Source organism: Natator depressus, chromosome 13 (genome assembly GCF_965152275.1).
Source record: "Natator depressus isolate rNatDep1 chromosome 13, rNatDep2.hap1, whole genome shotgun sequence".
NCBI lineage: Eukaryota > Metazoa > Chordata > Testudines > Cheloniidae > Natator > Natator depressus.
Genome location: NC_134246.1, coordinates 7316192 through 7341424, shown reverse-complemented (window position 1 = coordinate 7341424; position 25233 = coordinate 7316192). Strand labels below are relative to the sequence as shown.

Sequence of the window (25233 nt, the reverse complement as noted above, 5' to 3'; positions counted from 1 at the left end):
CAGGGCTCGAGGTGGCCGCCAGGGGGCACCAGGGCTGAAGGGCAGGGAGCAGCCGGTGACCCCCCCGCCATTGCAGGGATCGGGGCGGCCGCCAGGGGGCACCAGGGCTGAAGGGCAGGGAGCAGCCGCTGACCCCCCCCCCATTGCAGGGCTCGAGGTGGCCGCCAGGGGGCACCAGGGCTGAAGGGCAGGGAGCAGCCGGTGACCCCCCCCGCCATTGCAGGGATCGGGGCGGCCGCCAGGGGGCGCTGCGGCGCCGTGCAGCCGGGGCCGCGGCGGCGCTTCCGGGGCCGCGCGGGGCGATGGGCGAGGCGGAGGGCGGCTCGGCCGGCGGCGCGGAGAAGCCCCCCGTGCCCGCGGGCGGGGCGGCCCCGGAGCCCGGCGCGCCGGCCGAGGAGGCGGTGGTGTGGAGTCCCGAGGTGGAGGTCTGCCTCTTCCACGCCATGCTGGGCCACAAGCCCGTAGGTGAGAGCAGGCCGCGGCCAGACCCCGGCCTCGAGTAACGGCGCCGGCCGGGGAGGAGAACGGGGGCTGGCAGAGGCCAGGGACCGGCTTGGCTGGGGGCCCCGCGCTGCTGTGCCGCCCCTAGTGGCCTCCCGCGGGCAGCGCCGGGGGAGGATGGTTCTGTTCATCCCCCGGCTCCCACTCCTGCCCCCGAGCCTCAATCCTCCCCCCACGGCGCTTTTCCCCCGGCCACCGCCCCTCCTTTGGGGGGGGGGCCTGTAAGTGGGTGGGGGCCTCCCCCGCGGCGGCCTCCCCCGCGGCTGGCCCCGTGGGGCACTGCACCCACCTCCAGCCATGAGCAGTCTTCAGGGGGGAGGGAAATCTGCCCTTACAGCGGCAGAGGACAAGTACCAACCTTGTCCTTTCATAGGCGGGGCCTGAAACAAGCCCTGCCCCCAGGGGGTAGGGATTTTTACATGCAAAAATATGTGTAGGGCAGGAATTATGAACACAGGGAAAACCTAGCAAGGCAGGGGACTACTGCTGGGGTTTCCTTTCCCTCCCTATCCTTGGCTAGAAGGGAGTGCAAGGAAGCGTGGGGGAAAGGGGTCAGGTCTTCCCCCTGTCCGTTGTTCCTTGTCAAGGGGACCTAGAGGCAATGAGGCATCATCTCTGTAGCCTTGGGCGGGGGGGTTGTTAGGTGCAAGTGAAAAATCCAGAAAAAAAGTTTACTTACTGTTTATCAACCTGTCCTTTCCAAATTACTTGTTTGTAGCTTCCACTGTTCCTTGCCTCTGGCCTACCTGCGTCTGTGCCCTAAGCATGGGAGAAGACCCATACTACACAGCCTGGATTTTAACAACTAGACCTGCACAGATCTGTCGCAGTTACTTATTCTGTGGCGTGATACACGCACATCCTAGTGAATGTTGTTGATGGCGCTAACTTTTTCCTGCCTTCCTTCAGGTGTGAATCGCCACTTTCACATGATCTGTATCCGAGATAAATTCAGTCAGAATATCGGACGTCAGATTTCCTCCAGAGTGATTTGGGATCATTTGAGCACCATGTACGACATGCAAGCACTAGTGAGTATAGAAGATTGGCACTGGGGAATCCGGATTTCTAGTAGATTTCAGCAGCTTTGATATGTCATACCCGTTGGGCCTGATTCTTACATTGGTGTAAATTAGGTGACTCCTGTGAGGTCAGTGGCGTTTCACCTGTGTAAAACTAGTATCGGAGAGAGGAAAATTAAGCCCATTATTTCTTCTATCCTAAGCTCTTGGTTTGATATAAAATTTCTAGTTCTGTAGGCCCTGATCCAGTAAATACTTAGGCACATGCTTAACTTTATACATTCAAGTAGTCTTATTGACATGTATAAAGTTAAGAATGTACAAGTGTTTGCAAGATCAGGGCTGAGAAATGCATTGTCACCCTCACATCCTGTATCTTGTCCTTCGATAACCCTTACGGAACTCCTGACCTCAGACTCAGATATGCTATTATGAATTATTTGATCTTTTCCTGTGTATGAAATTACTCAGGCGTTTGTTTAGAAAATCTGAGCTGATAGTTCTAACAAAATCATACAAAATAAATTTTTCTTTTCTTTTAAAGCATGAATCTGAGATTCTGCCCTTCCCTAATTCAGAGAAAAACTTCATTCTGCCTGAGGAAATTATCCAAGAAGTGAAAGAAGGTGAGATCTGATACTAGCTTTTACATTGGGATGCTCTAATCAAGTGTGGGTATGATTAGCCAACTTTAACTCCAGAAGAAGGGAAGAAGAAATGATGTACCGACCTGATGCTAGTGTTTCACATCACTGGATTGTGGTAATAATCAGGGGCATGGAAAACAGTAGAAAGTTTAACATAGATGGGATCTTTGATACACAGACATTCTATTTACACTATTTAAATCCAACTCTCCCTTTGGTTGAGTACACAGGTCTCCCACTTAGTGCAGGGGAGTGGGGGCTGCTATGTGTTGCAAGGAGGTCAAAATTTGGCCCTTTGGAATCATATGCAGGTGATTAAAGGTTTATTCATTTTGGGGGTGGGGCGAAGTCGCATACTTTAGTAAGACTACCATTAGTAGTAAGCCCTATGTCTGACTGTGTTTGCCAGGTTAGATCCTTTGTGTTTAAAATGATGGTCATGGAGTTTACACTCAGTTAAACATGTTTAGCTTGTGATCCACTATGACCCCCAGATCCCTTTCCGCAGTATTCCTTCCTAGGCAGTCATTTCCCATTTTGTATGTGTGCAGCTGATTGTTCCTTCCTAAGTGGAGTACTTTGCATTTGTCCTTATTGAATTTCATCCTATTTACTTCAGACCATTTCTCCAGTTTGTCCAGATCATTTTGAATTTTAATCCTATCCTTCATTTAATGTTTCTCCATAATTCTTTGACTGCCTAATTTCAAAACTTCTTTATTCTTAGAGCTCCTCTCTGTGTAATCTGATCTAGCAGAAATCTCTACTGATACGTAGCCAACCGACAAAAAAAATCTGTTTTAAAAAAAAAAAAAAAAAAGACAGTCAAACTTGGAAGATCCAGTTTGTCATCAGGCACCCAGTGCTGTTATCCAAGATAGGAACTTGGAAGTTCAGATGTCTACCTCTGAAAAAGGATAGTAGTGCTTACGAGATTTTAAACTACACCGGAATGCCTCTCAACTACTAGCTGCAATAAATATTCCACTCGGTATTTATAAAAGGCAGCATCAGTCCAAGCCATTGCAACATATTTTGCCCAGTTACTATTATATTTGTTCCTATTAAGAAAAAATTGATTGGAATCTGTATTTTGGTGACATCTGCCCTGCTAATTGTTTCCATAACTCCTACCTTATATTTGATGTCAGCAGTGATTGTGGCTCAATTGTTCTTTCCATCCATCTGTTTTTTGGCAACGAGTAACATTTTTACTTGAGTCAGTGTTGACTATTACAGTGACCAGTTTTGAACACTGTGCACTTACAGTTGATCCTGAGGTGCCGAACACAGGAAAAGATCAATTATACTTCTATCAAACAACAATCATCATCTGCTTAATAACTCTTTTTACAGGAAAAGTAATGATTGAAGAAGAGGTGAAAGAAGAAATAAAAGAAGAGTTGGAACCTCATGCAGGCCCAGAAGAAGGTACATCTGTAATTTTTATACTTCATAGCTACACTTATCTGGAAGGCAACAGCAGTTCTGAATGGATTTCATCAAGTGGTGTAGGCCCAAAATTTGACTTACCTTAAACTTAAAATTGGCATGATATGGTACAGAATCATTAAAGAACAAAAGAGCATCAGTCCATTGCCAAGAACTAAAATACTTTTAAAATGCACAGAAACCACTGTCTTTCTGGAAATCAGCAAATTTGAATTCCTCTACTGGTTCTGCAATTATACTGAACAGTGCCAAAGTCCACAAACAGTTGATTTGAGCTCTGGGAGAGGATAAAGGGCCATAGCTGATTCCTATTAAAGCCAGAGGTAAAACTCCCACTGCAGTAATCCAGCCTCAAGATGACAAAGAAATAGATCACACTTGCAAGGTCCACATTCAAAAGAAATGGTCACAATCTTCTGGCTAGGTGCAGATGGAAAATATATTCCTTGTGTCTTCTGCTATATGATCCTCTAGCAGTAGCTGTGGATATAACAGTATCCCTAGTTTGTGAAACTGAAACAGATGGCAGGCACTACATCATCAATGGGAGGAATCCTTGCAGTACCAGATTAGTTGGTTCACCTATTTTGGCATCCTGCTTGCAGCAGTTGCCAGTATCTGATATTTCAGAGGAATTACCTTTTGCTCCAACCTTAGTTGTGCAGTGCCGTACAGTGCTGAAACAGGGGAACTCCATTCTGATCTCTGAAGGTGACCAGCTTCCTCCCAGACATCCGAGATGTGATTTCTCTCATCACTTTATATTGGACCTTGTATTACTGCAAGGATTTTGAGGATTTTGCTGTTCATGTTAATAAGAGCAAGATCAAGCCCATTGTTAGTGCTCATGAAATTATCCAGTTATATCATAAAATAATTGTTTAATTTTAAAATCCAGCTACAATATTTACCTCAGTGACCTTCAATGACAGTGAATTTCATAGGTTGACCAGGTGCCCTGTAAAGTAGAAGTTCATTCGAATAAACAAAAATTGTTGCAATATAATCTAGGTTAGTGGATTATACTACTATTTTTATCAAAGTGTGTGCAGCATTTTAAGGACAAATCATGAAAAGAAGGTATTCATTTTACATAACTTTTTTCTCCGTAAAATGCAGAGAATACTTGCATACTTACAAGGATGTTGTAAGGCTTAATCAGTTTGAAAATTGCTATATAGTATAAAAAAATTGTTCATATGAGCCCGATTTGGAGTCATTGCTTTGATCCCTTTTCAGTTTATGCACCTTCAGGAAACTTGGGAAAAGCAGCTGAAAAACCAAGCAGCAAAGAGAAAGAAAGGAGTTCATCAGATTCTGGGTCCAAAGAAGGAGCTGATAAAAGGAAACGTAACAGAGTCACTGAAAAGGTGTTAAATGCAAACAGCAATCCCTCCAGTCCAAGTGCTGCAAAACGGCGTAGAACATAGAGAATACAGTGAAAGACAGGTGCTTTTAACTATAGAATCAGGGAAGGGAACAGTAGAATGGAATAGGAGAGAGAGAAAGTTTTTATAAAGATTTGTTAGGTGGAGAAAAAAGTATTTGACCCAGATATTAAAAGCTTCAGCACATTGTCATTGTGTGTGGACGTGGGTTTGCGTCTCTTCTCTCATAACGAGTTGCTTGCTGGTCAGTATTGCATAGCTAATTGATGGCCACGTTCTCAGGATACTGAAGGAGAGAGTTGGCAGCTTTACAAGCAGCATGTGTGTACTTAAGTCAAGTGGTGGCATTTTAAAATATTAGTAATGTGCGCACACACACACACTGTGTTAACACAGTTTGTGAAATAAGCTCTTGGCAGAACAAGGAGCCTCAGTTCTTGAAAAGCTTAGGTCATTTATTTAAAGTTTGGATCCCTTTTCTGTCCTGTTTGTATTGCTTTCTTTGGTGACTATTATGTCCCCTTGGTGGGTTACTGTTCTTAGGACATTTTACTGGTAGCATGTAATAGCAAGAACACCTTTTCCTATTAAATGTCTAGCTTTGTTGGTCCAGTAAAACTAAAAGCTAGCACATTAAATATCGCTCTAAAGTGAAGCATTCTTTGTTACTGTTCTGTTTGACTGAGGGGAAAAGTAAACCCCCTGTCTCTTGGAGACTTAGTGTGGTATAATTTATTTTTCAGCCTTTAAGTACATACTGTAAATAAAGGAAGATGTTAAATGTTTCTAGACAGAAGTCCTCATAAGTGGCTTAAACTAACATGTCCAGTAGTGCCACACAGTATGAAAGGGATCCACTGCGCTATGCAAGAACCTGGAGATACTGCCTCATCCAGTTGCACTGTAATAGTGTACATAACAGTTGTTTTTCTATTTCACTATTTAAGTCAATTTTTTTTAAAAAGCTATTTTTACAAAGAGCTGTTAAATGGAAATAATATTGTAAAACCTTAATTTTGTGCTGTTGTTATACTTTCCTGGAGTAGTTTTAGTTCAGACTCCTACTGGTATTTTGAAACTTATTTTCAGTCTTATATGCTAGAGTATTGAGAATTGGTAGCAGTTACTATTTTTTGAATTGTCAGAAAATGATCAATTCCCCCATTTTCTCCCTTCCCTCTTCCTGACATACTGATTTTAACAAGTGCATGTTAAACTGCTGAAGGAAGCAGTCTGAAATGTTATTGGGTTATATCTTCACAGTATGAACTTCACTGTTAAATAAAAAAATAGCCCAACACTTTTGTCATGCAGCATTGTCATCTACTTGAAGAAGTGCGACTCTCATAGTTTGGCTCGTGTTTTATTAGTTGATCATTGTGAAAACTAGATAAAAAAACAGGCTTAGGACCGTTATTTAAAATATACTTAGGTGCCTAGAGGACTTTCAGAAGTGTCTTTGTGTTGGAAATTGTGGATCCTCCTCCCTTTCCCGTTTTAAACAATGGAGAAATGGAAGTGGTTTGTTTTGGTTAAACAGTGGCACCAATAACTGGTATGTGGTCCTGTATCAAAACGTCTTTGCCTTTACTGAGATCCATGGATGAGCCAATTGCAGAGCTCTGGCAATCTGTGTTCATTTGGTATACTGCTGCTAAACAGGCAGCAGAGACAGCACATCACATGCTTTGCCCATCATTTGTGTTTAAGTGACTACATGGTAGATATAAAATCCAGAGCACATGCCTTATTCATGAGGCTATTTTAATCTCTTAGTTTCTAGATCTCTACTCCCAAGTTTCTGCCTTCCTGTCTCAGATTCCTATGCCCAGCCCAGGCAGCTGGACTGAAAAAAACAAATCCTGCTGCTTTTCTTGCTCCAGGTCAATAGAGTTTCCTGCTAGAGCAGTGGTTCTCAACTGTGGTCCACCGCTTGTTCAGGGAAAGCCCCTGGAGGGCCGGGCCGGTTTGTTTACCTGCCGCGTCCGGAGGTTTGGTCGATCGCGGCTCCCAGTGGCCTTGGTTCGCTGCTCCAGGCCAATGGGAGCTGCTGGAAGCTGCGCGGGCCGAGGGACGTACTGGCCGCTGCTTCCAGCAGCTCCTATTGGCCTGGAACAGCGAACCGCAGCCACTGGGAGCCGCGATCGGCCGAACCTGCAGACGCGGCAGGTAAACAAACCGGCCTGGCACGCCAGAGGCTTTCCCTGAACAAGCAGTGGACCACAGTTGAGAACTAATGTGCTAGAGGGTTTGCTAGAGGTCTATCTTCTGCTGGCCTTCACTACTCCCCACGCTGGCCTCCACAGACAAGAGCGCAGCAAGAAGAGCCTCAGCTCATCCTGAGGAGAGGGATCTGGCACAGGAAAAATGGAAGGGCACTCCCACGGTAGGGAGTGACAATAGAGACGGGGGTGAAGAGTGGAAATATGGCCCAGGATAATGCCTGACAAGCCTACTGGTTGCCCCCAGTCAAACCAGATGAGGTATAGCAGGCAGCTAGCTTTCACCATGAGAGAGAAGCTGCAGGAAACTGGGACCTGTTTAAGGGAAGGTGGGGGATGAGTGGGAGAGGGCCTAGTCGGTGTACAGTAACTCCTCACTTAACGTCCTCCTGCTTAACGTTGTTTCAAAGTTACGCTGTTGCTCAGTTAGGGAACGTGCTCGTTTAAAGTAGTGCAGTGCTCCCTTATAACGTCGTTTGGCTGCTCTGTCCACTGCTTGTAAGATTTTGTGGAAGAGCAGGAACTCTACAAGGGAGCATTGCACAAGTTCCTCTTCTCTGCCTCCTCCCCCTCCTTCCCAGCACTTCCCCCACCGCCAAACAGCTGTTTGGTGGCACTTAGGACTTTCTGGGAGGGATGGGGAGGAGCGGGGAAGCGCTGCGTCTCCACTCCTCCCTCTCCCTCCCAGAAAGTCTTAAGTGCTGCCAAACAGCTGTTTGGCGGTGCTTAGGACTTTCTGGGCAGGGGAAGGAGCAGGGATGCAGCATGCTCCGGAGTGGGGGTGGGAAGAGATGGGCCTGAAGCATCCCCTGGCAAAGTCGGCGCCTGTTCTTCTCCAGGGAAGCTGCCGGTGCTGCAGCAAAGGTGCTTCCTAGTGTCCTTGCCTGCAGCAGGCTGGGCCTGTGTGGGGTAAGCCAGGGGCACTTCCTAACCACAGTACAGTACTGTATAGTATATAATGCCTTTTGTCTGCCCCCCAAAAATGTCCTTGGAACCTAACCCCCGCATTTACATTAAATCTTATGGGAAAATTGGATTAGTTTAACATCATCTCACTTAAAGTTGCATTTTTCAGTACATAACTACAATGTTAAGTGAGGAGTTACTGTATTCATAGATCAGGGAACCATCCAAACTTTGAGGGATCTCTCACTAGTGTCGTATAATAGGAATAATAATTCATACTTCTACAGTGCTTTCCATCTGAGGATCTCAAACCTCTCTATGAATATGTATTAGTGTTAGGTAGGAAAGTATAATTATTGTCACTGTTCAGGTGGGGAAACAGGAACACAATTTAAATGAAATACCTGATGTGTCTCACGCAAGACCAGCTTCAGCCCTGATGCAGAACATGGCAGAGTCCTCAAGGTCAGGCTTCAACTGTGCATAGATTGTGATGGCACAAAGAAGCAGGGTTTCTCCTCCACCAGGCAGCATGCACAGCCCAAAGAAGTCTACATTACTTTTTAGGGGAGTGGGTGTTGTCAAGACAACCAGGGGATGCACTGAAGCGCAAAAACCCTGATGGAAGATGATGGTGGCAAAATCTTGTGGAGAATCCCTTTGGGGTGTTGTCCTGTGCATTAACCACAAGACTATCCTTCCAAAAAAAGGTATTTTTGCTATGTTGATCACAGGGTTTGCCAGCTCTTATGTTTTTGCAAAGCTGCGTGATTGTGACAGGACATCACCACGTGGTGATGCAACATTTCACTGCAATACCTAAGAGTGGATAGGGGTGTAAGGTTTGCTGGATTTTCTGATTTTTGCTTGTTTGAGCTGGTAGAATGGATATTTAAGAGTAACCTGAAAACTACCCATTTTGAGGTTAATTCAGAATGGAAATCTGCCTTAAAAATACCAAAATATTCTGCAATATTCTTCCCCCCAACTTCATGAAGCTCTGGCTTCTTTGCAACATTGTCCCTTAATTTTATTTCCCCCCCACCCCTTTCAAACAGGACGATGAGTAGTTGATCAAATTCAAATCTGGGGTCTGGTACCTCCTTACCCCTGATCCTCCAGAGAGGTACTCACGTGCTTACATTTACGCACTATTAAAGTCGAACAAACCTTTGCAGGATTGGATTTTACAGCCTCCTATTGACGCGGGCAGCGGGGCCCAAAAAGGTGGTGAGCGCTGGGGCCCTCCTGGCTGGGTGCCTGCTCTCTGCCAGGGCCCCTGCAGGGCATCTTTAGGGGAGACCCCGCCCCCCTCCCTGAGCTGTCAGGCTGACCGGGCTGCGCGCTGAAAAAGGCCGGCCGCAGAACGCGCCCCACGCCGGGAGCCCCGCGAGGGATGGAACGCCGAGACACCGCCGACGTTCCAGCGGCGCTCCTGGGCCAATGGGGTGGGCCGGGCTGCAGAGCAGGGAGGCGGAGCCCGCTGTGCCGCACGCCTCCCGGAAGTCGATAAGGCCACTCACGTGGCTGGCTTTGTAGCCTGCCCCTCCCCGCTGCTAACGCCGCGCCTCTTTCGGTTTCCTTTCCTGTCAGCCGGGGGCCCTGATGGCGGCGTGGATGAGGTTCGGGGGGCTGGAGGATGGCGAGAAGAAAGAGTGGTGCTCCTGGGAGTACGACTCCACCTGGGAAAGCGAGGAGGAGGAAGAAGGAGGGAAGGAGCCGCAGGAGGCCCGAGCCGACAGAAAGGAAGAGGAGTCCTTGTCAGGGTGGTTGAGAGCCTCCCACCAGGCCAGCGGCGCACAGGTGACTCCTCCGACTGGGCTTTCTGTATGTGAAACCTCAAACCTGGTAGGGAGGCTGGGGGTTATTTCGGCAGGGCGGTGGGAGAGGTGTTATTCCTCCAGTGTGCTCGGGGGAGTTGGGGTTAGGGGAGAGACCCTCAGTATAAGATCTGTGTATGTGGGGGAGAAATATTAATTTGCCTCTCCTTCCAAACTGCCTTTCTCCTGGCCCTGAAAGGTTAGTGGTAAATAATCTCTCCCCCCCCACACACACACTTTTAAGCAAGCTATGTTCTGACTTCAAAATCTCCACCAACTCCCTACTGTAAGGCAAACGCTTTTCTTCAGCTAAGTAGTTTTCCTCGACTTTGCATTACTGTTTGTTAAATGTGTTACGATCTGAGGTTGCATAATTTATTCTGCTGCTTCGAAAGCAACAGCTTCCACATGGTGTAATGTCACACACAAGTTGTTACATGGGTAACTGATCCACAGTGTCTTGGAGCCTCTTCTGTCGAGTTTCTTTGTTTGTAGCTAGGACAGGAGCAGCTTGAAGTAGCTTCAGAGAGTTCCATGTCCCCCTCCTAATGGGATCACTAGCATATTATTTTGCCATGATCTTAATGAACCATATTTCTAGATGCTTCAAAGAAAGGGGACACAAGCTCACTGCTAATGCATTTTGCAATAGATGGGTATTCGGGGCAGGGGTGTGCTGGTGGGGTTACAGCTCAATGGAAAAATTAAAATAAACATCTGTGGTTTTATGTTCCACTAAAGCTTCATGAAATTGCCAAGTGCTGTTTCTGAATATCTTTCCCAGCATTCCTGGTAAGCAGGATAATTTTGTTATAAATCAACTTTCCATCTTGTAGACTCAGTTGACTCCACTTCCCTGAGTCTATGATGATGAATTCTGTTTTTTAACATCATAGCTCAGAATTGTTGACACTGAGAATCTTCTGTTGCTGTAAATGCTCCAGCCAGTTTCTTTTTTGGGTGGGTGACCTTTTATTGGTATCCCTGGTTACTCTTAAGATTTATCAAGTACCATCAAGCAATGTTTCTTCTCTTTTAAGAATGAAATAAAATTTACTAGGTTTTTTACAAAGCTACTTAAAGAAGCGGCGCTATGGTTCTGCGGTGAACCTGAAAAAGACCACCTGTGAATGTCATACAACACTTTAAAAAATCCTTATGGGGCTGCAAAATGTGATTATTTAACTCTGATGCTGTAAAATGTTAGTGTTGGATAACTCCGTACTTTAAGTCTCTTGTAAAGTTTCTCACTGTCCTCATCAGTGAGTGTTAATAACAATCCCAGAACACTACTTAAACAGATCTTTTGTTTTGCTTTTTATCTTTGTTTTATGAAAGAGAAAATCTTTAAAGCTCATTAGTTTGTTTTTTTAATCTAACTCCTCCTATCTTGGGGAAAAGGAAACTAATCCTTGGGTTCAGTTTCACTTTGGTGACTCAGGACAACGCAATTTTAAGGTTAGGAGGCTGCACATCTTAGTTAGTTCACTTTTTTTTAAGGGAGGTTATATTTTTAAATTATGTGTAGAAGCTCATTGGGGGTGTTCAGTAAAACAGCTTTTTGATTTTTATTTTGAAGTACAAAGTAATGCTTGATTCTTCAAGGGCACAGACTTAGTAATAAGTTTGCAAACAAAACTAAGATTTAGATCCTGTAAATGAATCTGCCCATGCCTACCCCAGCAGCACAATGGAGTTCTGTTGACTTCACTGAGATTCTGCTTGTGCAGATCCATTTGCAGAATCTAGTTCCAGGACTTTAAGTCTCAAGTGCCTGTAGTAGTTCATGAAATGCCATGTGCAGAGATAAGGGTGTCCTTGTGGAAGAACTTTGCTGAACTGGTGCTGTACAGTATATAGTTTAAATGGAAGCGGAGGTGAAGACAACCAGTTTTCAGCACCAATGAATGGATTTTTCAAGGCCTGCTTTAAAGGGATGTTGAGGCTTCTTACCCCCAAAATATCAGCACCCTGCTTCTAAAAATGTTAACTCTTCCTTTATAAGTGTATTCCCATTGCTCTCAAGTAAAGTCTGCAATAGTCTTTGAGGAGAGTGGGAGAACTCTTATACAAAAAAGAAACCAGTTTTCTCACCATTCATTTATTACACACATCTACAACTGCAAAGAGCTCTGATCAGTTTGCAAAACAAGTACCTATTTTTGCTCCTATTAAACTAACTTAGATTCCTTTCTCTTCAGTCTAGATGGTATTGTTTATTCAGGACGACCTATATGTTTTTGAGGAAAGTTCTTTCACATCTTAATCTTTCAGATGCCCAGGTTAGAGATTTTTTTTTAATTTTATTTTAAATAAGTACTTTCGAACAACGGGCTGAAACCAAATCCTAAATCACATATGTCTTTTGTACATCATTATAAAAACGCTGTTTGTTCATAACTGGAAATATCCGTGGACATGTTTTCAGATAATTTTTATCACATTTATCTTCCCCTATAAAACAATATGCATTTTTTTGTAATAAAAATCTTGGGTTTTTTTGTTCTAATTTTTTAAACACCTGCTTATTCTACTGTAGAATAGCAGGCTTCGTGTTCCGTTGCACCAACTTCCCCCTCTAACAACAAAACTGACTTTGCATTGTCCCATCCTCAAATAATTTTGTGAGGATGAAACCTCTGTTTGCTTAGGCTGCTCTTCCTAGAATGCTGGCCACATTCTCTTTACACTAGTCTTGCTGTTATCTGCACCTTCCTTTCTTTCTTGCCACTGGTTGCTAGCTCTTGTTCACATCGCTCCACCCTCCTCCAGCTTTGTTCTCTGCTTTTCTCACACACCTCATGCAATAGTGTAATGGGTTGGGATGTTGGATGGACACACATGCCAAAAATTGCTTACCAATGGAGGTTATGAAAATATGCAGATTTTGTTTCGCCTGTAAAGTTTTGTCATCTCCCTTTTTTTAATTAAATCTGGAAGGAAATGGACGCTTTTTTTTTTTTTTTCTTGGTGATCTGAATGGAAACTCCAGGAACGCAACGGCAGGGGATTGGGTATGCCTGCCCTGCTTGCCTGTCATTGCTCTGTCTGATGATGCTCTGTTCGAGGACTCCCTTGTCTCGGATCCAGCTGCTTTCTAAGCAAGTCTTGCTGCACTTCTGCTTTGTATGAGTTGGCTTCCTTAAACTTGCATTATATCTATCTTGATTCACTCTTGTCTCTTGCAGACCTAATCCTTTTCCATAATTGGAGCTGGTCTTCTCTTATTTCATGACAACTGATTGTGTTAGGGGATATTGGTCTAGCAGAAGAGTCTGAAACGCAAATAAGACAGTTGGGGTGAAATCCTGGTCCCAATGAAATCAATAGCAAAATTCCTATTGACCTCAGAGGAGTCAGGATTTCACTCCTGGATTTCGAACATCATATAGTCAAGATTGTAGATGGATTTCATAGGGCGAAATCCCAATCTCTGTTTACATCCTAAGAAACAACTTTACTGACCTCCCTAGCTAAATGCACATTTCTCTTCCTAACAGAGCCTCTTGCAATATGCAAAACCACTTATGCTTCAGATTAAAACTTCACAGGATTTAAAAACAAATGAAACCCAAATCATTGTATGTATATAAGTCAATATATCATTACATGGCTTAAGACCTTGGTATTGGCTATCCAGGATGGCCAGTTGGAGTGAGCATCAGGAATTTGAGTTCTTATCCTGATCCTTCCATTGACTGGCCTTGGACAAGTCCCTTCACTTGTCTGTCAGTTTCATCGCCTGTAAAATGGGAATAATGCTTATCTAATTTACAATCTGTTTATTTTAAATATTTATTTAGCCCCCTTCTCCTTGCATTATGGGGAAGTCTGTGTAAATGTTCAAGATTTTTTTTTTAATTATTTATGGCTTTATTCTGTGGAAAACCCTTCCTCCAAAGGTGTCTAAGACAGAAGTGTGTACAACACCTGGAAGATAGATGCTAAGTGTTTTTATTATTAAAAATCAATGAGACTGGAGAGAGAAATCTCTTGACTACAAACCATTCATAATCTTATTCCCCCTAAATAATGTAATGGACACTGATCAATATTTAACTATTCGCAGGAAAGTCTCTGTTTTCCAGACAGGAGGAGGAAATTATAATGGTCAGATAGTTACAAAAAAAACTGGGAGAGTTTGTGCTTCTTGAAAGTGCTGAGCACCAGGGGCCAGATCCAGCCAAGCATAGGTTTATAGATATTAAGGTCAGAAGGGACCATTATGATCTTCTAGTCTGACCGCCTGCACAATGCAGGCCACAGAATTTCACCCACCCACTTTGAGGCCTGGTCCCAAATCTGTTGAAGCTGATGGAAAGATTCCCATTAACTTCAGAAATCTTTGGATCAGGCCCTTTCTGCACAAGTAGTCTGGTTGAAATCAGTGGGACTTTCCAGGCACTTAAGGTTAGACCATGTGCTGAAGTGTCTTGATGGATTGCGGCCAGAGTGCCCAGCACCCTGCATGAGTCCTATCTGCATCTTTCTGCTTCTTGCATATTTTAATGGCAGTTCTGTCAATGAGGTTTGTATAAAGACAATCCACGTTTGAAAAATAAAGGATAATTTGCCCCCCCCCCTTTTTTTTTAAAGTCAGTTATTTAATGTCACTCTCCTAACTCCCACTTCCATGTGATGCTGGCAAGGAGAAAGTGAAGCTTTAGCCAGTGATTTCTGTCTAAACACTATTAAATTCATAAACACATCTTAGACTTCTAGGGTCTGATTCTCCTTTCACTTGCAGCTGCTTTACCCCAGGGTGTAATTTCATTGACTTCAGCAGATTTGCTCCTGATTTTGCATCAGTTTAACGGAGAAAAGAATCAGGTGGCAACTGTCAGTGGGTTTTTTAATACTGATGTGAAGTATAAACAACGTAACTTCATAACTAATAGAACTTGTCACTGAAGTGACTGACTTGAAAGAAGTAAAACGTTATTGGGGTGTCTTAGTTCTTGATGATGATGAGTGAACGGTATTTTTCTTTTAAAATATAACTGAAGTTTGATTTCAATAATGTCGCCCTAAGTCTCTTGTTAAAGAATTTTATTTTATTTTTTTAGGAGCGAAGAAGACCAGCTGCCTCATCAATTGGTTATAGAGGTTTTGAGGTAGGATTAAAACAATGTTTGCCTGTTTGGAAAGATATAGGTGATCGTGATGGGGAATATATTTAAAAAACTCACTTCACTCCTGGCTACGTTATCTTACATAAACCAGCATTGCTGCTTGCTAGATGCACAGCTTCTTCTCTTCCACTCTAAGCTGTGGAAGAGTTCAGTTTAGTAGTAATCTAAGGGAGTGACCACCTAAATATTTTGCAGTTGGGTCTAAGTATCCCTTTTGCTCCTGGAAAATGTGCAGAGATGAGTTCTGGACTTCAATTGTGGACCCTGTCTAAAAAAAAAAAAAGACACCTTTTATTGTAGCCTAAAGTGATCTTATGCCTTTTAAAAACTTAGCATTAACAAGGGAATTTGTTTTTTATTGTGTAGGGCTTCCTTGACCATCTAATGTGGGAAAAATACAACATACTTTTTAAAGTCTTAGTATAGACCAGACTCTAACGTGTCTTTAAGAAACCCCGCACCTTTTATCTTAGTGTAGACTAAGATCATTGATATTTGGGCCTCATTCCAGTTAGCATTGTCGTTCCTTCTGTCCAAGGGTAAGATTTTTGGGGTTTGATCACTTCTCTCCCGAGGGCAGGTAGGAAGATTCCAGTCCCGAGGGTAAAAGACAAATACAAACTCTGCAGAAGTTCATACAATCAAACCATCTGACCCTGGTTAATTAGGCCGCGAAGGAAGGAAAAGCTGAGTTAATAAAGGAGATGACATCAAGCTGTCTTAGCCTGAAGGTACCTTCAGGGATGCAATGAAACAATCAGAAAAATAGAATGGGTGCTGAAGCATAGGTGTCTCCTCAGCTGGTCTGCCAGGGGAGATGAGAATTCAGAACATTGTGGATGATATTAATGGGGGGCAAGGGGAAATATTTGCAGGAGAGGCTGAGGTTAGCCAGACTTTCTCACGTTAGTCAGAACAGCATTTACAGCACCATTAGTCACCAACTGTTCAAGAAGAAACATGGCAAAACAGCGTTTTCTGTTGGGAAGCTTTTGTTCTGGATCTCTGATTTGTCTCTTTCCTCTTCCCTTCAGTTCTCGACTGGACGCAACTGGACAGCCGCAAAAGATATGCAGAGATACAGGCATTGTTATCCGGTACAGGCTGGAGATTTATGAACTTCCTGTCTTCCGTGGTTTTTTCCTCTTTTCATGCTAGACGCAAGGGGCATTTGGTTGATGTCATTTGATCACCCTTAAGTTGGTAGATTGATGAGGAATATTAAAATAATGATAAAGTAATTCGCTTCTCCTAACCAATGTAGTGTGGGTACTGGGATGTACTCACTACATCCTGCTGGCTCAGAAACGAGCTGTTAGCTCCCAACTGCTGGTCTCAGACTTGGTAGCCTTACTACCAACAGTTAAGAACTATGGAGAAGATCATTATGTACGTGTTTTAATTCATTGCTGCTTGTTAATGTGCTTCTCTTCTGAAGGGTTTGAAAGAAAGGGAACCTGATGCTGAAGAGGAGGAGATGTGGAATTTAAGTTTTTACAAAAACGAAATTCACTTTTTGCCTCACGGTACGTATCTGACCTGGACCTCCCGTATGTGCAGTTGTAATGCACATGAGCTTGCAAGGTGTCCTGGTGAGTGAGTGGAAGGAGCAGAATCCGGCTCTCCTGATTCCAGTCCTGTGTTCAGTCTGCCAGAGCTCTGCCTTGTGTTGTCTTAGCTCCATGATGCACAAATACGTGTAAATCAGGGTTTCCCGTTTAAATTGCAGAATGCGGCCGATTGCTGGCTCATTGTTCTTTCCTTTCTTTCGCTCTGTGGCATGTGTAGTAGTACTTCACCCTAATTCACTTCGAAGTTTTCTGTTTGTCACTGCAATTTGAAAGGCTCTTTGCTTTTTAAAAGATTAACTGATTGGGGCAGGCAGAATACCTGGTGGGGCCCCTCTGTAGTAGTTTAGTATATTTGCCATTCTGGCAACCCAGTTAAAAATGTTTTCCGCTTGGCACTTTCCCACTGCAGCACATTAATGCCTTTAGACCCACACTCATGCTAACTTCACAGCTTTGGATGAGAATCTGTTGCTGAGCTGTGGGTGTGAACATTCAGCTCTCTAGATGAGTGTTTAGCCATCCAGCTCTCCCTCATGCCCATTCCCTGTGTGCTGAATTTTCACTCCAAGGGGCCTTCACTTAAGGCATATGCAAAAGTGAAATGACGAGAGCTGCCATCTGAAGGGAAAAAGTAACATTCCATCACTGATCTTAAACTAGGAAATGAGATGAGTGTTTAAACTGACATAAGCATCTGTAAAGTCTGGATGCTGTTTTTCTGGGGTCCTTCCAGATCCAGCTATGGTGCTCTCTGGGATATTGGTCTTCGTTCAAGACGGTGAGACTCTCTAACAGTACTAGAAGGCTTCTGTCCCCTTCATAGGGCTTGAACTTGAAAAGTGCTGAGCTTCAGTGTCTTCAGTAGAAGCTGAAGATGCTCACTATCTTGTAGGACATACTTGAGTCATTGCAAGGTCAGGCCTAAAGTAGTGGCAGACCCATTCTGGGGAGACTATCCCTCATCTGTTGTGTGATAGCAGATCACAACACTAGCCTGGCTTTTACTTTTTCTGGGTTTTACAGTGCTTGGCTTGTTAGAAAATAATCTGTCAATAAGCAGGTATTTGACTATGTAAAGAAATGCAGGATTGGGCTCTTTCTCAGGAATAGCGTTTCCTTAAAGCCTGCACTCCAATGTATGCAGAAACCTACGCTGTTCAAAACATAACTCTGTTAGGGCCCCTTGGAAAGGACATTAGGTTGTCATTTTATTGAAAGTGCTCTTTTTATGTAGGTTACCCTGACCTCTTTTGGAGACAGTGAGGCAGATCCTGTTTTCTGTAACTATATCCCATCTCCTGGACAATCGGTTAACTTTACACATGCTAATTTGCTACAGTTTCTTCTCTGACCTCCCACTCTTTTTTCACCTAGGCTTACTTATTGATGAGCTCCTTGAAGCTTGGCAGGAGGATTACGAGACTCTGGAAGAAAATCATTCTTATATACAATGGTAAATAATTATTACAAAAGGAGATGTCTCTTAGAATGATTCTCTTCTGATGTCTGTCTTGAAGAATTCGCTGCTTCAGAGCTGCTGTGGCTGGCTTCTCAGAAAACCTTGAGCCCCTCTTGTGTTCTAAATTTGTGAGATTTATTTTAGTCAGTTACTTTCCTGTGAAAGTAACAAGAGGGTTGGGTATATTGAAGGCAAAGATTTCCCTTGCAGCTCTGTCAGTGGTTTTCAATCCCCAGCTGCAATATGTCTAGAAACCAGGTACTGAGCAAAGATATTGTGGTGATGGTTAAGTTCGAAATACCCAGACAGATAAACAATTAAGACTGCTAATAGTACAAGTATGTATAGTGACTTTTCGTGGTGTGACTTAGGCTGTTACAGACTAAACTCCTTCTGCGTTCCATGATGTTATGTCCTCTCGAAGAGGGCTGTATTTGGCATCTACAGCCTTGGAGACCTTTCTGTTAACATATTTTTAAGGAACATGTGCGCTGGGTTGAATGTGATCTCTATTTTATCTAATTGTCAAATCTTCTTTCCCTTCAGGTTGTTTCCTTTGCGTGAACGTGGGATGAACTGGCGTGCAAAGCCTCTCACATGTAAAGAAATTCAGGTGTGACCCTTTTTTTTTTATTTCAAACCTTTTATACTTGAAAGTCATTGGGGGTTCAACTAGGTAAATTTTTGTCCTATACTTTGTAAGGTTGCTCCATTTCCTTCCCCACCATAATGGAGCCAGCTCCAATGACTGTTAAATGCAGCTTTTGATGATCTTTTTGCTCCTCAAATGTCCTCAGAAATAAATTATAGGTTTGTGGATATAAGCAAGAAATAACCAATGAAGATCCCAAATGTGTCTCTTTACACAATAGCCATTTATAAGCATTGGGTGTAACTGAAAGACCTCTTAAATAACTGATGCAGATAGTTTTAAAATCTTTTTGAGTTGCCATATGTGCAAATTTGGAGTCTTTTGTGCATTTCAGGCCTTTAAGAAATCCGAGGAAGTTATGCAAAGATTCATTAGAGCTTACAAACTCATGCTGGGTTTTTATGGAATAAACTTGATAGATCAAGGAACAGGAGAAGTGCAAAGAGCAGAAAACTGGTGTCAGAGATTTCGCAACCTTGATCGGTGAGTCCCATTTACATTTTGGCTTTTATTCCTCACTCTTGCGAAAGAAAAATCAAATGAAGCCAAAAGAATTAATTGCGTACTGAGATACAAAGGTTTTCTGTGTTACAGAAGTAGAGTGATCTGACCACAGAACTAGGAGCCAACTAGCCAAGAGTTTAGGTGTCCGTATTTTGGCTTTGCCTCTGACTACAGCTTGGGAGGCCTGTCAGCATCTTTCATATTTTAAATTACTTGAACTGCTTAGGCCACAGCTGTCCCACTGTAAGCCACGTGTATATTGTGTGTTAACTGCTTTGGCATTACTAACCAAAAGGTGGGTGTCCATCTGAGTCTCCCTAAGGCTGTAATACAGGCTTAGAGACTCTGATATTTGCGGCCTTGGAGTTTGTGCCTCACACCAAGTTTACTCTTCAGTGAAATAGGCCTCAAGCAGCTGTAGTCTCTGAAATCCACTGGAACAATTTTCACCAATAGCTCAGTATACGGCAGGGATTACTTCTTTTAAGACATGCTGAGAAGTGTCTAAAGTTCAGTTTTGAAAACAAAATGATCACAGGAATGAAGAGTGAAGATCCCTAGTTACAGCTGGGAACTTGGAGTCCGAACTCCTAAGTTCTGTTGTTGGCAGTGAGCATGACTTGCTATGTGTGACCTTGGACAAGCCACTTAACCTCTGTCATTTACATAGCTATAAAGTAAGAATAATTTCCTATGCTTCCTACAGTGTTTATGAGGCTGCCTCAATGCCTGCGAAATGCTTTCAGGTCCTTGGATAAAAGGTGTTACTTAAAAGCAAAGTAGGGTTGTAGGTATTATTGTCATACATCGATTGGCGATATCAAATCCCTTTTCCAGTCTGTATCTTTGTAGTTTGAACTGCACATCAGTGATGGCAGTGGGGAAGCCACCCCCTGTTCTGGAATTCGGATATCCTTTAATCTCTGCTACAGCGTTAACTGGAACATCGAGACAAGGATGGGATAACGCTATCGAAAGCCAGAACAGATAGGCTAGATATTACAGCAATAGATGCTTTTTAAAATAGGCTGGCTTAAACGTGATCTACCCTTAAAGATTCCAGTAAAGACTTATTTGTAGTTAACAGCGTTCAGCATGTCTACTTTTAAGATACCTGTCTCGGTTCGGGTGGGACTCTGAACTGTACTGCTTTCATGTAACGATGTCCTTTTCCTGTTTCACTGTCTTCAGTTCTTTTTTTTTTTTTTTCCTTTCTGTGTCTCAGGTTTAGTCACAACAATTTGCGGATAACTCGTATTTTGAAGTGTCTGGGAGAGATGGGGTATGAACACTATCAAGTATGCCTGGTTAAGTTTTTCCTAACAGAGACGCTTGTTTACCAAACACTCCCAAACGTTAAGAGAAGTGCCTTGGATTACTTCATCTTCACCATCAGAAACAAGCAGAAGCGAAGGGAACTGATACACTATGCATGGATGCACTTTAAACCTCAGAATAGGTTTGCATGGGGGCCTCATAAGAAACTCCAGAAATATAAACCTCCGTTAAAGTCTCAGCACTGCCAAAAGCCTGAGGAAGAGAGGGAATTCATCCGAGATAAAGAAGCAGTGGGAAAGAATGAAACCAATCCTCCGAACAGGGAGGAGAAAGTTGGAGATGCTGCATACTCCAAAACTAACAAGGTGACTGATGAATGTACCTCAGAGGAGCAAAGTAAGTGTGGTGCCATGTACGTTGCAGAGCGAGGAGACAACGTAGAAGAGAAAGAAGCCTCACTTCCCCAGCTAGAAGAGAAGGTTCTGAGTGAGGATCTTGTGGGCATGGGGCATGGAGCAGAGAGTGAATGCCTAAAGGAAAGCAAGAAAAGAAAGCTTGAGATGAGCAGATTAACTGGTAAATGCACAGGGCTATTGAAAAGTCCCACTGATATTGAGAAGATCTCTTATAACCTCGGGGAATTTGCTATCAATCAAGAGACCACGGAGACTCATCCAGCATTGCCAGAAAAGGGTGACCAAGTAACAGCTGAAGAAGGCGACGTCAGTAGTGAAGACTTAAAGGCGTCTGAGTCGTCTGATGCACCTGTAAAAAGAAGGAAAGTTGATGAGGCAATGCCAGAAAACAGTACCGTAAATGTGGCAATAAACCTGGACACTGACACCACTACCTGCAACGTCCAAGCAGCAAAGCCAGGGACCATGGGCTGTGGGGCTGAGAAAGGAGAAGTTAGTGAGGAAGACAAGGTTGTGGAAGAAATTAATGTTAAAACTGAGAATGATGCTGAAGGTGCAAATGTGAATTCATTGCCTGGTTCTGAGACTAATGAGCCTGGCTTGCCTTCTCTGGCAGGTGGTAGCTCAGTGCTACGTGAAGCAAATTCAGAAATACAAAACGAGGGGCATCAATGTAATGAAGCTCTAACAGTAAGTGAAAGCCAGGTAGATAACAGAGAACAGAAAGAAGGGGCAGACGGTGTCAATGCAAGAGGGGAAACAAAAACCCCAGACAAGAACCAGAGCCAAGAGGGTCTTCAGCAGAGCGTGGTGGCATCTTGTCCTGAAAAAGTCAGTGTTAGGGACATAGCACAAAAAATGGATCACTTTGAGGATTCAGCAGAACTGAATGATCAGCAGACAATGGCAGAGCGTGGAAAAACCATTGCGATAGCACCAGAGCCGGGGGAGGAGGAAGGACAGTGACGTCCTGAATTCAAGGAGCATGGAACAGCAATTCAGACTTCAAAGGCAGATGGAAAAAGACGTCTCTTTTAAAACAATCCAGAACAAACTCAGTCCCTCCCCTCCCCTCTGGTTGTCTTAACTAGAAAAAATCTGCTCGGTCAACTGCGTAGGGAAGAGCCCCTGACCTCTTCCTGTTCCCATTTGTATCTGACATGCTGGACTATGTGCAAGGATTTCCCCTCTTCACCTCTTTTTGGTATGTGTATTAAAGAAGAAAACAAAGCTGCTTTCCTCTTTGAAAGAGTAAAGCTCTTATTTAATAAGTGATTTTAATCCATGGAATACAGATGTTTGTAGAATAAACCAACTGGTTTCTAGTTTTCTTTTTTTTTAACCATGTAATTCCTCTTCGGCACTTTGGAAACTGTCACACTAACAACGGGGAGTTTTTACATTTGCTGTTTCCCTAGCAAAGGCCAGTGTGAGGCCCTGTTGCTCATCTTGGTGAGGCTCTGTTGAAATCAGTTTTGTAAGGAGACACCAATTTGGTTGTGCAGTGGTTGTTCCGCTTGAAGCCTGGTGCTTTTCTGCTCCTTGAGGGCGAAGGTCCCCCATTCTGCTGATATTTGCTTGCAAAAGGGGTGAGGGTAGTGAAATTTCGTGTGTGAGAAAATGCAAATGCCTTTCCATGGGTAAGCTTAATTTTAAGCATTTAGTTTGGAATACGAGAGTCATTGATTAAACTACGCAGTCAAAATGTTTGACAAATATTAACCTTAACGGGGCTTTTCTCCAATCTGTGTGCAAGGCTGTTGAGGGTTTAATTCCATCTAGCCCTAGTCCAAGCCACTCATGCATTTCTTCCAAGGGTTGCTGGGAGACTGGAAACCCACCAGCCTCTAAAAGAAAGGGGGGGGGAATACAACTCAGGCATTGCTTAAAGAGAATTCTGCCCTCCTGGGAGTCCCTTTTCCTCGCTCTGTGGAGCCCTGATGGTTTTCCAGATGCTACTTTTTTCATTGGTTGTGAGTCCTTTAACGGTCTGTCAATGCACTTTCCATCAGGCTACTGTTCCCTTGTCCCTAGTGTGGATTTTCACTCTTGATGATTTTAATTTCCAGTTTGGGCAAGTGTTGTGCCAATAGGATTCTGCCTCCGACTGTCCCAAGTGTGTTCTGCAGCGTGTCGTGTGCACTGTCAGGGATCATAGCTCTGTCTTTACGTTGTGAAACAGTTAAACTGTTGAGGGGTTTTGTTTCATTTTATTTTTTTAACCAGAGGCGGCATCATAATCTCTGGTCAGCCCCTGCCACCTACTGACCAGCACTAATGTGTTTAATATCTATTGTTACTACCATCTAACATGCACTTAATGTTCATAATGTGCACACCAGCCTTGTACCAGCTGGAATTCAGCTGGCATAAAGGAGCATCATACAATGTAATGCTATATGTAGGAGAAAATATTAAGGTATTTACTGCAGTGGACCTGCTTCACCAAGCAGAAGGAAGAAAGGCAGCTGCTGAAAAGAGTGGACTTGATGTTCACTTAAACTCTGGTTCTGTTTTTGTTTTTTAAATACCATTTGGTTTTTGTAGAGCATTGCTGCAGGTTAGGTCAGCCATCCTATCAGAACATGTAGAGGAAAACGCTCTCCAGCTGTTAAGCAAAGAATCTTTAACAGTTCTGGAATTTAATCTGTGACGTGCCTGCTCAAAACTTGTATGCCCTGATCCAGCCTGGCATTTACACATATGTGTAACTCTAAGCATGCATGTAGTCTTGTTGAAGTCAGGGCTTATATGCTTATAGTAATACACAGTAAAGGCCTTAAAAGCCCGTTTGTTAAAGTATTTTTTCTCTAGAAGAAAAACAAATTGTGTTTAAATATTCAGTAAAACTAACTAAAGACCTTCAGTGTTTAGAGAACACAGGGAAAAAATTGCTTTTTATGAAAGTCTTTGTAAAGTTTTATAGCTGTCTTTTTATTTAAGTAACAAAGTTCTCACTAGATGTGTTCATACATGGCCCACTTTGCGTATCTTGTATGTATGTAACAAGTTTTAAATGAGATCTCAGTATAATGTATATTAAAGTGTGATTTTAATGCAAACCAGTTGTGGGTGTTAGTTTTTCACATGAGGAGGAGGAGGAGGAAGAAGAGTGTATTACCAAGTTCTCACTTGTGAGGCTGTTTTGAGGAACTTGCAGGCTGTTGCACATCTGAAAAAGTCTTGATGGGGAGGGATCTGCAGCTTCTTTATGGGTAATCTACTGCATTTTAAACTTGGTTCTGGTCTCGCTGATCCAGTGAGATCTGTCCTAATTCATTCCTTTTCATGGTTCCTTTCCTTATAAACACACACAAACTTTACCCCTCTCTATTTCTCATTCAGCTCTCCCAAGCATACAACTTCTGCATCAGCAGTCCTCTCTAACATAACTGTGCATAACTAGGAATCCTCCAGAAGCAACTGTCTATAGGATAGGAAGCCTGGCACCTATGCCTGTCTTCTATAAGTGTTCTTTCTAATGGACTTGAAATTAGTATTTCTTTTTCTTAGTTGCCATGAAGACAGGAATATTATCTCTGTACTTCTCACTTGTAGCATGGTAAATTTAACTTGCAAAATAAGTGTGTGTAATTAATGTATACAAAATTTTTATGCAGATTCTGACTGTGATGCTGCATAATAATCTTTACTGCTACATGGGAAGGGAAAAGGAAGGATTGTCTTCATGTTCAGGAAGACCTGGCTTCATTTCCCAGACTATCACAGGCTTTTGGGGCAGGTTGCTTTTCTCTGTGTGCCTCCGTTCCACACCTGTAAAATGGGGATAATGCTTTCCTCCATCCTGTGTTGTTGTGAAGATAAATGTTTGGGTTTGGAAGGTGCTTACTTATGATAGTGGAAACTGAAGCCATACCTAGATAGATGCCACTTTCTATGGCTGTTGCTCTAGATTTTTATAATGTACCATTCCTGTCAATTGACTTTAAGGTAATTAGCATCAGCTGTTGCAGGAATGGGCATAATAGAATATATATTTTACACACACACACACACACACACACACACACACACACACACACACACACACACACACACACACACACACACACACACACACACACACACACACACACACACACACACACACACACACAGAGAAACTATTTTAAAAGCAGAAATCAGTTCTGGTTCTGTTCAATATCTTCATCAATGATTTAGATAACAGCGTAGATCGGTGGTGGGCAAGCTGCAGCCCATCAGGGTAATCCACTGGTGGGCCCTGAGACAGTTTATTTACAT

General features: G+C 43.2%; 2 protein-coding genes across 4 annotated transcripts; both read left to right on the top strand.

Moving 5' to 3' along the window:
- Window positions 1–278: 278 nt before the first annotated feature.
- On the top strand, window positions 279–6233 carry MRGBP (MRG domain binding protein). Of its 2 annotated transcripts, XM_074969600.1 has the most exons (6): window positions 279–313; window positions 392–465; window positions 1411–1532; window positions 2068–2149; window positions 3527–3601; window positions 4862–6231. In XM_074969600.1, the coding sequence occupies exons 1-6, from the start codon at window positions 303–305 to the stop codon at window positions 5050–5052; spliced, it is 555 nt and encodes a 184-aa protein (XP_074825701.1). In that variant the 5' UTR covers window positions 279–302; the 3' UTR covers window positions 5053–6231. The 2 variants fall into 2 exon arrangements, with proteins under 2 accessions (XP_074825701.1, XP_074825700.1); XM_074969599.1 differs by having other exon boundaries at window positions 303–465; window positions 4862–6233.
- A 3407-nt stretch (window positions 6234–9640) lies between these two features.
- Window positions 9641–23978, top strand: OGFR (opioid growth factor receptor). 2 transcript variants are annotated; one of them, XM_074969597.1, is made up of 9 exons: window positions 9641–9941; window positions 12160–12240; window positions 15025–15072; window positions 16125–16187; window positions 16529–16616; window positions 18036–18114; window positions 18667–18733; window positions 19107–19255; window positions 20502–23978. In XM_074969597.1, the coding sequence occupies exons 1-9, from the start codon at window positions 9744–9746 to the stop codon at window positions 21934–21936; spliced, it is 2208 nt and encodes a 735-aa protein (XP_074825698.1). In that variant the 5' UTR covers window positions 9641–9743; the 3' UTR covers window positions 21937–23978. The 2 variants fall into 2 exon arrangements, with proteins under 2 accessions (XP_074825698.1, XP_074825699.1); XM_074969598.1 differs by lacking the exon at window positions 12160–12240 and having other exon boundaries at window positions 9643–9941.
- The last annotated feature ends 1255 nt before the right edge of the window (window positions 23979–25233 follow it).